Below are 16,689 nucleotides of genomic sequence, written 5' to 3'. Positions count from 1 at the left end.
TCTTCCATTCTTCTCTGCAGATCCTCTCAAGCTCTGTCAGGTTGGATGGGGAGCGTCGCTGCACAGCTATTTTCAGGTCTCTCCAGAGATGTTCGATCGGGTTCAAGTCTGGGTTCTGTCTGGGCCACTCAAGGACATTCAGAGACTTGTCCCAAAGTCACTCCTGCGTTGTCTTGGCTGTGCACTTAGGGTTGTTGTCCTGTTGGAAGGTGAACCTTCCCCCCCAGTTTGAGGTCCTGAGAGCTTTTTCATTAAGGATCTCTCTGTACTTTGCTCTTTTCATCTTTCCCTCGATCCTGACTAGTCTCCCAGTCCCTGCCTCTGAAAAACATCCCCACAGCATAGCTATGGTGCCTGGTTTCTTCCAGACATGATGCTGTGTGGGAGAAAGGTAGACGTGCTGAGGAAAGAAAAATAGAAATACATTAGCTAGCGAAAGAGGAGACTGGCAGCAGGCCCCGAGTGGAAATAACAGATGGCCATACATCCCCAAGTAGGCAACGGCCAGGCAAGCTGTATGTATGGCCATGACTAAATATATGCCAAGCGTAAGCATGCAATGCAGGCATTATTTTCATATCCATATGAGGAGAGTCTAGCCATCAATATGCTAGAGCTAAAAGCAGATATGGGCGTTATCATTTGGGTTGAAAGAAAAAGGTGGCAGAACGCATAGGGGGTTTTACTTCATTTACATAAAGGATGGACCTATGTATTGTATATGCATAAAAGCAGAGCCGGGGCCGAAGGAAGGGAGTTGTTGTCCGCGGACCGGCTCGGCTTTGTTACTCTGTATTAAAGTCTATATTGAATTTACAAGTTCTTGTAAGAAGTGTTATTCTTAAGACAATTTTCCACGACAGCTGCCACCACCATGCTTGGATGGCGCCAGGTTTCCTCCAGACGTGACGCTTGGCATTCAGGCCAAAGAGTTCAATCTTGGCTTCATCAGACCAGAGAATCTTATTTCTCATGATCTGAGAGTCCTTTAGGTGCCTTTTGGCAAACTCCAAGCGGGCTGTCATGTGCCTTTTACTGAGGAGTGGCTTCTGTCTGGCCACTCTACCATAAAGGCCTGATTGGTGGAGTACTTCAGATATGGTTGTCCTTCTGGAAGGTTCCCCAATCTCCACAGAGGAACTCTGGAGCACTATCAGAGTGACCATCGGGTTCTTGGTGACCTCCCTGACCAAGGCCCTTTTCCCCCGATTTCTCAGTTTGGCCAGGCGGCCAGCTCTAGGAAGAGTCTTGGTGGTTCCAAACTTCTTCCATTTAAGAATGATGGAGGCCACTGTGTTCTTGGGGACCTTCAATGCTGCAGAAATATTTTGGCACCCTTCCCCAGATCTGTGCCTTCGACACAATCCTGTGTTGGAGCTCTACGGACAATTCCGTCGACCTGATGGCTTGGTTTTTGCTCTGACATGCATTGTCAACTGTGGGACCTTATATAGACATTTGTGTGCCTTTCCAAATCATGTGCAATCATTTGAATTTATCCCAGGTGGACTCCAATCAAGTTGTAGAAACATCTCAAGGATGATCAATGGAAACCAGATGCACCTAAGCTCAATTTTGAGTCTTATAGCAAAGAGTCTGAAAACTTATGTAAATAAGGTATTTCTGTGTTTTATTTTTAATGCATTTGCAAAAATGTAAAAAAAACTGTTTTTGCTCTCTCATTATGGGGTATTGTGTGTAGATTGATCAGGATTTTTATTTATTTAATCCATTTTAGAATAAGGCTGTAAAAATGTGGGAAAAGGGAAGGGGTCTGAATACTTTCCAAATGCACTGTATATCAACGAACTGGCGAGAGCACTAGAACAGTGTGCAGCACCCGGCCTCACCTTACTAGAATCTGACGTCAAATGTCTATTGTTTGAAAATTATCTGGTGCTTCTGTCCCCAACCAAGGAGGGCCTACCGCAGCATCTAGATCATCTGCACAGATTCTGTAAGACCTGGGCCCTGACAGTAAATCTCAGTAAGACAAAAATAATGGTGTTCCAAAAAAGGTCCAGTTGCCAGGACCACAAATACAAATTCCATCTAGACACCGTTGCCCTAGAGCACACAAAAAACTATACATACCTCAGCCTAAACATCAGCACCACAGGTAACTTCCACAAAGCTGTGAACGATCTGAGAGACAAGGCAAGAAGGGACTTCTTTTTATTTATTTTTCCTTTATTTAACTAGGCAAGTCAGTTAAGAGCAAATACTTATTTTCAATGATGGCCTATGAACAGTGGGTTAACTGCCTTGTTCAAGGGCAGAATGACAGATTTTTACCTTGTCAGCTCAGGGATTCGATCTTGCAACCATTCGGTTACAAGTCCAACGCTCTAACCACTAGGCTACCTGCCCCCCTATGCCATCCAAAGGAACATAAAATTCGACATACCAATTAGGATCTGGCTAAAAATACTTGAATCAGTTATAGAACCCATTGCCCATTACGGTTGTGAGGTCTGGGGTCCGCTCACCAACCAAGAATTCACAAAATGAGACAAACACCAAATTGAGACACTGCACACAGAATTCTGCAAAAATATCCTCCGTGTACAACGTAAAACACCGAATAATGCATGCAGAGCAGAATTAGGCAGATACCCGCTAATTATCAATATCCTGAAAAGAGCCATTAAATTCTACAACCACCTAAAAGGAAGAGAGTCCCAAACCTTCCATAATAAAGCCATCACCTACAGAGAGATGAACCTGGAGAAGAGTCCCCTAAGCAAACTGGTCCTGGGGCTCTGTTCATAAACACAAACAGACCCCACAGAGCCCTAGGATAGCAACACAATTAGACCCAACCAAATCATGAGAAAACACAATGATAATTACTTGACACATTGGAAAGAATTAACAAAAAAGTGAGCCAACTAGAATGCCATTTGGCCCTGAACAGAGAGTACACAGTGGCAGAATACTTGACCACTGTGACTGACCCAAAATTAAGGAAAGCTTTGACTATGTACAGACTCAGTGAGCATAGCCTTGCTTTGAGAAAGGTCACCGTAGGTAGACCTGGCTCTCAAGAGCAGACAGGCCATGTGCACACTGACCACAAAATGAGGTGGAAACTGAGCTGCACTTCCTAACCTCCTGCCAAATGTATGACCATATTAGAGACACATATTTCCCTCGGAATACACAGACACACAACGAATTTGAAAATAAATCAAATTTTGATAAACTCACATATCATTGGGTGAAATACCACATTGTGCAATCACTGTTCACTTTGTTTATCCATTTCCACTTGCTTTGGCAATGTAAACATATGCTTCCCGTGCCAATAAAGCCCCTTCAATTGAAATTAAATTGCTGTCACATATGCTATAATGGCACAGATATAATGATGAGTCCTCTATCCATCTCTATATATGAAACCAATCAGTATGTCAAACAAAGCTCTTAACTCTGCCTGAAAATATTGAATGCCATGCGGTACACAGGACGCACCGCAGCCTAGTGCGGCTCCCCTAAGGTAGCGTTGCTAACTGCTCCATTGACAACAAATGAGTTCCACTGGAAGGCAAAGACGTTGATGTATCGATCGGGTGGACATGAGACGTTCATTTCTATTCAGTTGACTCGCCATAAATTCGGCGTCTGAACTGTGCGTACATAGGCTAACCTCTCCCGTCGTATATAAATATAATATGCTCTCTCTTTCCCATTGTGTCATATGTGGGTATTTGATCTACTAGGCTACACAACTTCATCTGTCAGAGTGACTGTGCACGTTCCTTTGTTTGCAAAAGTAGCCAATAAGGTTGACTTTCCTCTAACTAAACATTATCTTCTCCCAGATCAGCGTAGGCTACACGTCAGCCCACTACAACCACGGTGCGATTAATTACATGATTTAAATAGTTAGGCTACTTTAACTATTTACTTTACAAAAATAAAGTTTTGGAGAGCGAATGAAATGTCGAAAAAAGTGGCAGTAGTTACCGGTGCCAATAAAGGCACAGGATTTGCGATTGTGAGGGAGCTTTGCAAGGCAAAATTTACCGGGGATGTTATTCTTACTGCTCGAAATGAGAAACTTGGAAATGAGGCAGTGAAGATGCTAAAGTCCGAAGGATTTGAAGTTGCTTACCACCACCTTGATATCTGCGACCAGGGCAGCGCCAAGCAACTGAGTAACTTTCTGCAGAAGACGTATGGCGGATTGGATGTGCTTATTAACAACGCGGGAATGTCCTTTAAAAGTTCAGTACGGTAGCCTATTCTACTATTTTGGCGCAACATGCTATGCAATTTTGTTTGGCGGCTTTGCTAGGATAGCCGATTGTAACATTGAGGGGATTAGATTAATCTTGCCCGGGCGCCCGTTTAGGCGTACAGCGGGGTAAACTTGATTGCGTTCTATTTGGAACCAGGCTGCCTCCCAGACGTGAGCCAGTTGCCCCGCTCTATCCAACAGCGAAGTCTGCTCATAACAAAAGTTATGTAATTTAAACACATGTCATAATTAGTAGAATTCGGTGTTTTCACATTTAAAATTGATTCATTTTGATATAAACGCTTTATCTGCCTTCGCAATGAAAACGAGTTAGAACATTCAAACATTTTATTTTATGGAAAAGAGATGTTTCTGGATGACACAATGACCAAGCAGCACAGATTGCTGTTAATTTGAGAAGGGCGCTATTCCTTTCCTGCTTTCGCCCGAGGCCGTGACTGGTTTTTGACGGGTTCAATCCGGGCAAGTTTAAAAGATCTCCCTCACTCCAGATAGCGAGAGGTTTGTGGGCGGATCTTGTGCCACAGCTTGGTCTCATAGGCTAGACGTAACATAGTATGATATGTTACTTTTGGTATGGTTACATGAGACAGATAGGCCGCTGTGCCCCTCGGGAGCTAAGGCACTGCATCTCAGTGCAAGAGGCGTCACCACAGTCCCTGGGCTGGCGTGGTTACAAGTGGTCTGGGGTTGTGAGACCGGTTGGACATACTGCCAAATTCTCTAAAATGTCATTGGCTTATGGTAGATAAATTCATATACAATTATCTGGCAACAGCTCTGGTGGACATTCCTGCAGTCCGCATGCCAATTGCACACTCCCTTAAAATTTGAGACGTCTGTGGCATTGTGTTGTGTGACAAAACTGCACATTTTAAAGTGGCCTTTTATTGTCGCCAGCACAAGGTGCACCTGTAATGACCATGCTGTTTAATCAGATTCTTGGTATGCCACACCTGTCAGGTGGACGGACTATCTTGGCAAAGGATAAATAGTCACTAACAAGGATGTAAACACATTTGTGCACAACATTTTAGAGAAATAAGCTTTTTGTGGATATGGAACATTTCTGGGATTTTTTATTTCACCTTTATTTAACCGGCAAGTTGAGAACAGGTTCTCATTTACAACTGCGACCTGGCCAAGATAAAGCAAAGCAGTTCGACACATATAACAACACAGAGTTACACATGGAGTAAAATAAACATAGTCAATAATACAGTAGAAAAATAAGTCTATATACAATGTGAGCAAATTAGGTGAGATATGGGGTGCTCTGGCACCCCAATGGTGGAACAAGCTCCCTCACGACGCCAGGACAGCGGAGTCAATCACCACCTTCCGGAGACACCTGAAACCCCACCTCTTTAAGGAATACCTAGGATAGGATAAAGTAATCCTTCTAACCCCCCCCCCCTTAAAAGATTTAGATGCACTATTGTAAAGTGGTTGTTCCACTGGATATCATAAGGTGAATCCACCAATTTGTAAGTCGCTCTGGATAAGAGCATCTGGTAAATGACTTAAATGTAAAGGCAATAAATAGGCCATGGTGGCGATGTAAATACAATATAGCAATTAAAACACTGGAATGGTACATTTGACAGTAGATGAGTGTGCAAAGTAGAAATACTGGGGTGCAAAGGAGCAAAATAAATACAGTAGGGGAAGAGGTAGTTGTCTGGGCTATTTATAGATGGGCTATGTACAGGTGCAGTGATCTGTGAGCTGCTCTGACAGCTGGTGCTTAAAGCTAGTGAGGGAGGTAAGTGTTTCCAGTTTCAGAGATTTTTGTAGTTCGTTCCAGTCGTTGGCAGCCGAGAACTGGAAGGAGAGGCGGCCAAAGGAGGAATTGGCTTTGGGGGTGACAAGGGAGATATACCCGCTGGAACGCATGCTACGGGTGGGTGCAGCTATGGTGACCAGCGAGCAGAGATAAGGTGGGACTTTACCTAGCATGGTCTTGTAGATGACCTGGAGCCAGTGGGTTTGGCGATGAGTATGAAGCGAGGGCCAGCCAACGAGAGCGTACAGGTCGCAGTGGTGGGTAGTATATGGGGCTTTGGTGACAAAACGGATGGCACTGTGATAGACTGCATCCAATTTGTTGAGTAGGGTGTTGGAGGCTATTTTGTAAATTACATCGCCAAAGTCGAGGATCGGTAAGATGGTCAGTTTTACGAGGGTATGTTTGGCAGCATGAGTGAAGGATGCTTTGTTGCGAAATAGAAAGCCAATTCTATATTTAACTTTGGATTGGAGATGTTTTATGCGAGTCTGGAAGGAGAGTTTACAGTCTAACCAGACACCTAGGTATTTGTAGTTGTCCACATATTCTAAGTCAGAACCATCCAGAGTAGTGATGCTGGATGGGCGGGCAGATGCAGGCAGCGATCGGTTGAAGAGCATGCATTTAGTTTTACTTGTATTTAAGAGCAGTTGGAGGCCACGGAAGGAGAGTTGTATGGCATTGAAGCTTGTCTGGAGGGTTGTTAACACAGTGTCCAAAGAAGGGCCAGAAGTAAACAGAATGGTGTCGTCTGCGTAGAGGTGGATCAGAGAATCACCAGCAGCAAGAGCAACATCATTGATATATGCAGAGAAGAGAGTCGGCCCAAAAATTGAACCCTGTGGCACCCCCATAGATACTGCCAGAGGCCCGGACAACAGGCCCTCAGATTTGACACACAGAACTCTGTCGGAGAAGTAGTTGGTGAACCAGTCGAGGCAATCATTTGAGAAACCAAGGCTGTTGAGTCTGCCGATGAGGATGTGGTGATTGACAGAGTCGAAAGCCTTGGCCAGGTCAATGAATACGGCTGCACAGTACTGTTTCTTAATGATGGCGGTTAAGATATCGTTTAGGACCTTGAGTGTGGCTGAGGTGCACCCATGACCAGCTCTGAAACCAGATTGCATAACGGAGAAGGTACGGTGGGATTCGAAATGGCCGGTGATCTGTTTGTTAACTTGGCTTTCGAAGACCTTAGAAAGGCAGGGTTGGATAGATATAGGTCTGTAGCATTTAGGGTCAAGAGTGTCCCCCCCTTTGAAGAGGGGGATGACCGCAGCTGCGTAGAAAAATGCTTATTGAAATTCTCAATTATAGTGGATTTATTGGTGGTGACAGAGTTTCCTATCCTCAGTGCAGTGGGCAGCCGGGAGGAGGTGCTCTTATTCTCCATGGACTTTACAGTGTCCCATAACTTTTTTGAGTTTGTGTTGCAGGAAGCAAATTTCTGCTTGAAAAAGCTAGCCTTGGCTTTTCTAACTGCCTGTGTATATTGGTTTCTAACTTCCCTAAAAAGTTGCATTTCACGGGGGCTGTTCGATGCTAGAACGCCACATGATGTTTTTGTGTTGGTTAAGGGCAGTCAGGTCTGGAGAGAACCAAGGGCTATATCTGTTCCTGGTTCTAAATTTCTTGAATGGGGCATGCTTATTTTAGATGGTGAGGAAGGCATTTAAAAAAAATAGCCAGGCATCCTCTACTGACGGGATGAGGTCGATATCCTTCCAGGATACCCGGGCCAGGTCGATTAGAAAGGCCTGCTCGCTGAAGTGTTTCAGGGAGTGTTTGATTGTGATGAGTGGAGGTCGTTTGACCGCTGACCCATTACGGATGCAGGCATTGAGGCAGTGATCGCTGAGATCTTGGTTGAAAACAGCAGAGGTGTATTTAGAGGGCAGGTTGGTTAGGATGATATCTATGAGGGTGCCCGTGTTTACGGCATTGGGGTTGTACCTGGTAGGTTCATTGATAATTTGTGTGAGATTGAGGGCATCAAGCTTAGATTGTAGGATGGCCGGGGTGTTAAGTATGTCACAGTTTAGGTCACCTAGCAGCACGAGCTCTGAAGATAGATGGGGGGCAATCAGTTGACATATGGTATCCAGAGCACAGCTGGGGGCAGAGGGTGGTCTATAACAGGCGGCAACAGTGAGAGACTTGTTTTTAGAGAGGTGGATTTTTAAAAGTATAAGTTCAAATTGTTTGGGTGTAGACCTGGATAGTAGGACAGAACTCTGCAGCCTCTCTGCGGTAGATTGCAACACCGCCCCCTTTGGCCATTCTATCTTGTCTGAAAATGTTGTAGTTAGGGATGGAGATTTCAGAGTTATTGGTGGTCTTCCTAAGCCAGGATTCAGACACGGCTAAGACATCCGGGTTGGCAGAGTGTGCTAAAGCAGTGAATAAAACAAACTTAGGAAGGAGGCTTCTAATAATAACATGCATGAAACCAAGGTTTTTACGATTACAGAAGTCATCAAAAGAGAGTGCCTGGGGAATAGGAGTGGAGCTAGGCACTGCAGGGCCTGGATTCACCTCTACATCGCCAGAGGAACAGAGGAGGAGTAGGATAAGGGTACGGCTAAAAGCCATGAGAATTGTACGTCTAGGACGTCCGGAACAGAGAATAAAAGGAGCAGGTTTCTGGGGGCGATAAAATAGATTCAAGGTATAGTGTACAGACAAAGGTATGGTAGGATGTGAATACAGTGGAGGTAAACCTAGGCATTGAGTGATGATGAAAGAGATATTGTCTCTAGAAACATCATTGAAACCAGGTAATGTCATCGCATGTGTGGGTGGTGGAACTGAAGGGTTGGATAAGGTATAATGAGCAGGGCTAGAGGCTCTACAGTGAAATAAGCCAATAAACACGAACCAGAACAGCAATGGACAAGGCATATTGACATTAAGGAGAGGCATGCTTAGCTGAGTGATCATAAGGGTCCAGTGAGTAGTGAGGTTGGTCGGGGTCACGGCGATTCAGACAGCTAGCCGAGCCATGGGTAGCAAGCTAGCAGAAGATGGAGGTCTGTTTTTTAGCCACCCCGTGCGTTTCCGTTGGTAGATTAGTGGGTTCCGTGTGGTAGAGGGGATCAATCCAATTGTCAAAATAGTTATAGTTATAGTGGCCCAAGAAGATTGTTCAATAGACCTGTTCAGATAGCAACCGATATGCTCAAGACAGCTAACGATTAGTGGGCCGCAGTTAACAGATGGGCGTTCAGGTTACGTCGCGATGGAGGGGCCAGTTGAATAACTCCCTCGGGCAGATAACGTCGGAATTCCAGTCGTGAAGGCAGGTGGGGCTCCGCATCGGCAGTAAAACGGGTCCGGATAGGTGATTGTAGCCCAGGAGTAGCTGATGGAACTCTTCAGCTGGCTAGCTCTGGGATAATTGGTGTTTGCTCCGGAATCGACGTTAGCCAATAGTCACTTGGATAGCAGCTAGTTAGCTGCAAGATCCAGGTGTAAATGTCCAGAGCTTGCTGTAGAAATTCGGGGATATGGAGAGAAAATTGGTCCGGCACCACATTTGGTGAGGTGGGTTGCAGGAGAGTGTTTTGAAGTTGAGTTTCTAGAAAGAAATATACAAAAAGATATGCGAAGGAAAATACATAAAATACATACACATGGTATGTTACAGTTCATGAAACATGGGACCAACGCTTTACATGTTGCGTTTATATTCTGCTCAAAAAAATAAAGGGAACACTTAAACAACACAATGTAACTCCAAGTCAATCACACTTCTGTGAAATCAAACTGTCCACTTAGGAAGCAACACTGATTGACAATACATTTCACATGCTGTTGTGCAAATGGAATAGACAACAGGTGGAAATTATAGGCAATAAGCAAGACACCCCCAATAAAGGAGTGGTTCTGCAGGTGGAGACCACAGACCACTTCTCAGTTCCTATGCTTCCTGGCTGATGTTTTGGTCACTTTTGAATGCTGGCGGTGCTTTCACTCTAGTGGTAGCATGAGACGGAGTCTACAACCCACACAAGTGGCTCAGGTAGTGCAGCTCATCCAGGATGGCACATCAATGCGAGCTGTGGCAAGAAGGTTTGCTGTGTCTGTCAGCGTAGTGTCCAGAGCATGGAGGCGCTACCAGGAGACAGGCCAATACATCAGGAGACGTGGAGGAGGCCGTAGGAGGGCAACAACCCAGCAGCAGGACCGCTACCTCCGCCTTTGTGCAAGGAGGAGCAGGAGGAGCACTGCCAGAGCCCTGCAAAATGACCTCCAGCAGGCCACAAATGTGCATGTGTCTGCTCAAATGGTCAGAAACAGACTCCATGAGGGTGGTATGAGGGCCCGACATCCACAGGTGGGGGTTGTGCTTACAGCCCAACATCGTGCAGGACGTTTGGCATTTGCCAGAGAACACCAAGATTGGCAAATTCGCCACTGGCGCCCCCTGTGCTCTTCACAGATGAAAGCAGGTTCATACTGAGCACGTGACAGACCTGACAGAGTCTGGAGACGCCGTGGAGAACGTTCTGCTGCCTGCAACATCCTCCAGCATGACTGGTTTGGCGGTGGGTCAGTAACGGTGTGGAGTGGCATTTCTTTGGGGGGCCACACAGCCCTCCATGTGCTCGCCAGAGGTAGCCTGACTGCCATTAGGTACCGAGATGAGATCGGCGTTGTAGGGAGGTCATACAGGCACATGGAGGCCACACACACTACTGAGCCTCATTTTGACTTGTTTTAAGGACATTACATCAAAGTTGGATCAGGCTGTAGTGTGGTTTTCCACTTTAATTTTGAGTGTGACTCCAAATCCAGACCTCCATGGGTTGATAACTTGGATTTCCATTGATTATTTTTGTGTGATTTTGTTGTCAGCACATTCAAATATGTAAAGAAAAAAGTATTTAATAAGATTATTTCTTTCATTCAGATCTAGGATGTGTTGTTTAAGTGTTCCCTTTATTTTTTTGAGCAGTGTATTTTTGTTCACTATAAATGGGGTGTCGCGGATTTACGTACAGGATAATACAAAATGCTCTGAGGCCAGGTTGTGTACAATGTTTAGCAACAATCAGCCAGCCAACTGTTCAGTTTAAACTGCCTAGCAACAATAGTAGGGCTAGTTGATTGCAACTTATGTGTAACATGAATGATAGTCATATGTATCAGTGTGATTGCATTGGAAAAATGATGCTCGGCAAATATGATGGGTGAGGGTGACGCTATATTGACACAGCCTCCCCCCCATCCCCCACTCTCTTTCTCTCCCTCTCTTGTACAAAGCAATAATTGATCATCACATTTTTTCCCTAGATGATGCGACTGAGCCTTTTGGGGAACAGGCTGAGGTGACCATGCGCACCAACTTTTGGGGCACCCTGTGGGTGTGCCATGCTCTCCTACCCCTCCTCAGACCAAATGCCAGAGTGGTGAATGTCTCCAGCTTTGTTAGCAAGAAGGCTCTTGATACATGCAGCCCTCAACTACAAGCCAAGTAAGATCTTCATTCTGTATCGAAAACCTCATTCATCCTTAACTTAATTCTGAATTGTGATCTACGGAGGGAGAAATATACACTGATGTCATTATATATCCATCTAGCCGCAAACCTGACCAACTTGAACAAAAGCCCTATTCATCCCTTCAATAGCAGCTGATGCATTAGCAGATATGAAGAACATTTTGCTGTTGTGGCCTTAATCATAATTGGACAATCAAATCAGTTTATTGTCAGTTGCTACTACAGATCATAGGCAATATTTAGAAATGAAACCATTACTGTGATCATCACATGCAGTCATAAACTACTGTATTACAAGGTCTTTTTTCTGTGGTGTCTTGAAGGTTCCGTGATACTGAGCTCTCTGAGGAGGAGCTGTGCTTGCTGATGGGGCAGTTTGTTATTGCTGCTCAGCAGGGAAACCATCAGGCCCAGGGGTGGCCAAACACAGCCTATGGCACAACAAAGGTAGGGTTCTGTCTGTCCACACAACTATTAAGGGGAAAGGGCAAATGTGACCCACCGCCTCAATTTGGTCTTATGTAGCGAAATTGTGTTTTTGGATAAAAGTAGAGACTCGGAGCTCCAAAATGGTATGTCATACACTGCAGTTGAGGAAAAATTGGGAAAGTAATTCTGCTTCGAAAGTTGATAGACTTGTAACCTCACTTTTGAGAAAATGGCCCTTGAATGTGTTGGTTAACCTACTGGAGAGCTCTTCTTTGTCTACACCTATTCAGCATCATTCACACCCACTTAAGCCTTAGCCTCACCCATCTCTTTAAGGATTCACATGGGAGGCCATGTGCTAAACAGAGTGAGTTAGGTAGTGTAGTAAACAACCAAAGATTTCATGACTAAAAGTGGTGAAAGTAGTAGCCTACAATATGAAAAAACTCCAGGTAAAAATGCACTTGATCTTGGCCTATATTCTCATCTGACTTTGAAAGTGTCCAGATAAAGTATTGTATAAATATTGTTAGATGATGTTTACCCCCCCCCCAGCCACATCTAGCTAAGTGGATGGGTCACTATTGTTAGACATGTACACATGTTCGTGAAATACAATAAACGGCCGTAATTACACCCAGACACACCTGGCTAACTGGATGGGTCAGGTAATCATTCTCTTATGAAGTGGAGTCTTTTGTTTAGACATGTAGCTAGCTAGCTAAACAATGAACCATAATCCCAACCCATAGCTGCAGTACAGATGGATTGTCATAGCTAGCCACTATGCATGAAATACTGGAGTATGAATCTGCAGGTAGCTAAAGCTAACCAACTAGGTTCAATGGTAGCTAGCTAACATTACGCTATAACTAACAATGCAATATAACTAACAATGGCTTTCTGTGATACGAATAATATTACTATACAGATCATACACGTAAAGTTAGCTAGCAAGCAAGCAAGTTAACATTCGCAAGTTAGTCAACAGTACACTTTAACTTGCAATGAAAACGACTTTGACAAAATGAGAAACATCTAATATCTGAAAATATAGCTAGACTCTTACCATATACATGGATGAACGCTTCACGGCAGTGTCTTTTCCGTTTGGTTTGTAGCTAGCTACAGCTTGTTTTGCCCGTTGTTGTGTCAAGTCATTCCGGTTCACACTGACCTTTTGCAGAAAAGTAGTCCATCACAACTTATCCCACTAATCTTTGTCGATAGCTCCTGCTAAATCCTGGGCAGTGACGTTATTGAGAGCAGTAGCAACACTTTTGCAGGTCTCCATGGCTAACGTTGTATCTTTCAAAAACGCAGTGGTAGCAAGGATTATCTACACGTACTGAGAAGCTCATGTTATAGACAGAAGCATGCTACATGGCAGACCAATCAGAACTCAAATCTCGGCATGTCCAGCCCATCCATTATCTCAGCTAATCATGGCTAGCGGGAAGGTTCCTGTATTTTTCCATGGCTCAACCAACAAGGCTCATAATTAAAAATGTGTATTCAAATTTACAGATGGCATACACGTTTCTTATTAAGGCACATGAAAGTTCACATATTCCAAAAAGGCATAAAAAAATAATTTTTATTTGATTTATTTTTTATCTCGAATGCCTCTCCTGTGAAGTAGTGACTTGTGACATACACCTAGCTTCTTGAAACAGGTCACAAATGGCAGATTTATCATACTGTTTTTTTCACCTCTGTTTAGATTGGAGTGACTGTGCTGTCCAGGATTCAGGCTCATATTCTGACTAAGACCCGGGCAGCTGATGGAATCCTGCTCAACGCCTGCTGCCCTGGCTGGGTCCGCACTGACATGGCAGGCCCCAAGGCCCTCAAGAGCCCTGAGGAAGGAGCACAGACTCCTATCTATCTGGCACTTCTTCCTGAAGGGGCGAAGGAGCCACATGGACAGTTGGTGTGGGACAAGACCGTTCAGGAATGGTAGAGTGGAGGCAGCAGGAAGTTTACCTCATCTCAATCAGAGACTTGAGGAAAATTGCACAAAAAGGTTCCGCCAAATTCACATGACAAAAAACACATTGCAACAGAGGGTTGTGGAGATATCTTTGCTTTTTTTTCTTTATATGATTTAATGTGATTAATTTACATAAATAACGCTCTGGAGTACTTTGATTGTATTGAAGGCCTGTTATTCTTTCAAAAAGTTCAATGATGTAAAGAAATAAAATAGATTGATAATAATGTCTGAGACAGTGATTTACTGGAAACTCTTGTTCAAAGTTGGAACTTGGTTTATTGAATTGAGCCTCTAGGGCATAGTTCCCCAACTGGCGGCCTGATTTTTATTTGGCCCCAACAGTTTTATTTGTTATTGCACTGAGAAGAGGGAAATGTGAAAAGAAGTGTGGCGCAGGTGTCTGCAAGCACAAAGACTCTCACATGCACTCAACCTTGAGTGAGAGCCAACCCTATCACATTGACCTGACATAGCATAACAATTTCATTCAAGCTGCCTGTTGAGATGGTGACATATTCAGAGTGTGAATTAAGGCATGAGCCCCCCTAAATGCAACAAAAACAAACTTAATAATGCTAATTTAACCATTATCCTATTGGTATTAAATGCAATGTGCACTGCTACAGTGGTAAATATTAAAATAAAAACATATTCCAAATTAAACAAACACCCCCACCTCTGTGTCCATAGCTGCAGGAAGTAGGGGTGCTGTAGCACCCCGTGATAAATTTCAATAATATAGCCAAAATGAGGCTATTAAAAAATAATTTCCCCCTACATTAAATTACTCCTGTCCGAACAGACATAAATAAAATATTTTGAAATACTACACCAGAGAGCATAATTTTGCTGGAGGATCAATAGCTTCTAAAAAATTGCTGTGGATTAAGTTTCATCACAACCACTTGCAGTCGGGAAGGATGCAATTTGGGCAGCATGCGTGCCAAATATAGAACAGCTTGTTAAATTGTGGCCATTGATATAATCCATAGAAGGACTTCAGAACCTCTAACCCTGGCACTTTGACTGTTAAATTCATGGGTTCACTAGCAATGGCTGCCAGTCCTGACTTGAATGGGAACTGCCTATCTATGGGATATACAGTATTCTACTGTACAGTCGTGGCCAAAAGTTTTGAGAATGACACAAATATTAATTTTCACAAAGTTTACTGCTTCAGTGTCTTTAGATATTTTTGTCAGATGTTACTATGGAATACTGAAGTATAATTACAAGCTTTTCATTAGTGTCAAAGGCTTTTATTGACAATTACATGAAGTTGATGCAAAGAGTCACTATTTTCAGTGTTAACCCTTCTTTTTCAAGACCTCTGCAATCCGCCCTGGCATGCTGTCAATTAACTTCTGGGCCACATCCTGACTGATGGCAGCCCATTCTTGCATAATCAATGCTTGGAGTTTGTCAGAATTTGTGGGTTTTTGTTTGTCCACCTGCCTCTTGAGGATTGACCACAAGTTCTCAATGGGATTAAGGTCTGGGGAGTTTCCTGGCCATGGACCAAAAATATCGATGTTTTGTTCCCCGAGCCACTTTGGAAAGGTGCTCCATCATGCTGGAAAAGACATTGTTCGTCACCAACTGTTCCTGGATGGTTGGGAGAAGTTGCTCTTCGAGGATGTGTTGGTACCATTCTTTATTCATGGCTGTGTTCTTAGGCAAAATTGGGAGTGAGCCCACTCCCTTGGCTGAGAAGCAACCCCACACATGAATGGTCTCAGGATTCTTTACTGTTGGCATGACACAGGACTGATGGTAGCGCTCACCTTGTCTTCTCCGGACAAGCTTTTTTCCAGATGCCCCAAACAATCGGAAAGGGGATTCATCAGAGAAAATGACTTTACCCCAGTCCTCAGCAGTCCAATCCCTGTACCTTTTGCAGAATATCAGTCTGTCCCTGATGTTTTTCCTGGAGAGAAGTGGCTTCTTTGCTGCCCTTCTTGACACCAGGCCATCCTCCAAAAGTCTTCGCCTCACTGTGCGTGCAGATGCACTCACACCTGCTTGCTGCCATTCCTGAGCAAGCTCTGTACTGGTGGTGCCCCGATCCCGCAGCTGAATCAACTTTAGGAGACGGTCCTGGCGCTTGCTGGACTTTCTTGGGCACCCTGAAGCCTTCTTCATAAAAATGTAACTGCTCTCCTTGAAGTTCTTCATGATCTGATAAATGGTTGATTTAGGTGCAATCTTACTGGCAGCAATATCCTTGCCGGTGAAGCCCTTTTTGTGCAAAGCAATGATGACGGCACGTGTTTCCTTGCAGGTAACCATGATTGACAGAGTAAGAACAATGATTCCAAGTACCACCATCCTTTGGAAGCTTCCAGTCTGTTATTCGAACTCAATCAGCATGACAGAGTGATCTCCAGCCTTGTCCTTGTCAACACTCACACCTGTGTTAACAAGAGAATCGCTGACATGATGTCAGCTGGTCCTTTTGTGGCAGGGCTGAAATGCAGTGGAAATGTTTTTTGGGGGATTCAGTTCATTTGCATGGCAAATAAGGACTTTGCAATGAATTGCAATTCATCTGATCACTCTTCATAACATTCTGGAGTATATGCAAATTGCCATCATACAAACTGAGGCAGCAGACTTTGTGAAAATTAATATTTGTGTCATTCTCAAATCTTTTGGCCAACGCTGTATTCTAGTCAATGCCACGCCGACATTGCTCATCCTAATAT

At 44.1% G+C, this 16,689-nt stretch overlaps 1 protein-coding gene across 1 annotated transcript; it reads left to right on the top strand.

Moving 5' to 3' along the window:
• Nucleotides 1–3,806: 3,806 nt before the first annotated feature.
• Nucleotides 3,807–14,208, top strand: LOC106563564 (carbonyl reductase [NADPH] 1). The gene is made up of 4 exons (XM_014129262.2): nt 3,807–4,229; nt 11,352–11,532; nt 11,883–12,006; nt 13,712–14,208. The coding sequence occupies exons 1-4, from the start codon at nt 3,944–3,946 to the stop codon at nt 13,949–13,951; spliced, it is 831 nt and encodes a 276-aa protein (XP_013984737.1). The 5' UTR covers nt 3,807–3,943; the 3' UTR covers nt 13,952–14,208.
• Nucleotides 14,209–16,689: the final 2,481 nt, after the last annotated feature.

The sequence above is a fragment of the Salmo salar genome, chromosome ssa11 (assembly GCF_905237065.1).
Source record: "Salmo salar chromosome ssa11, Ssal_v3.1, whole genome shotgun sequence".
Classification (NCBI taxonomy): Eukaryota; Metazoa; Chordata; class Actinopteri; order Salmoniformes; family Salmonidae; genus Salmo; species Salmo salar.
Note: the sequence above shows the minus strand (reverse complement) of the source record. Positions and strands in the feature narration are given on the sequence as shown.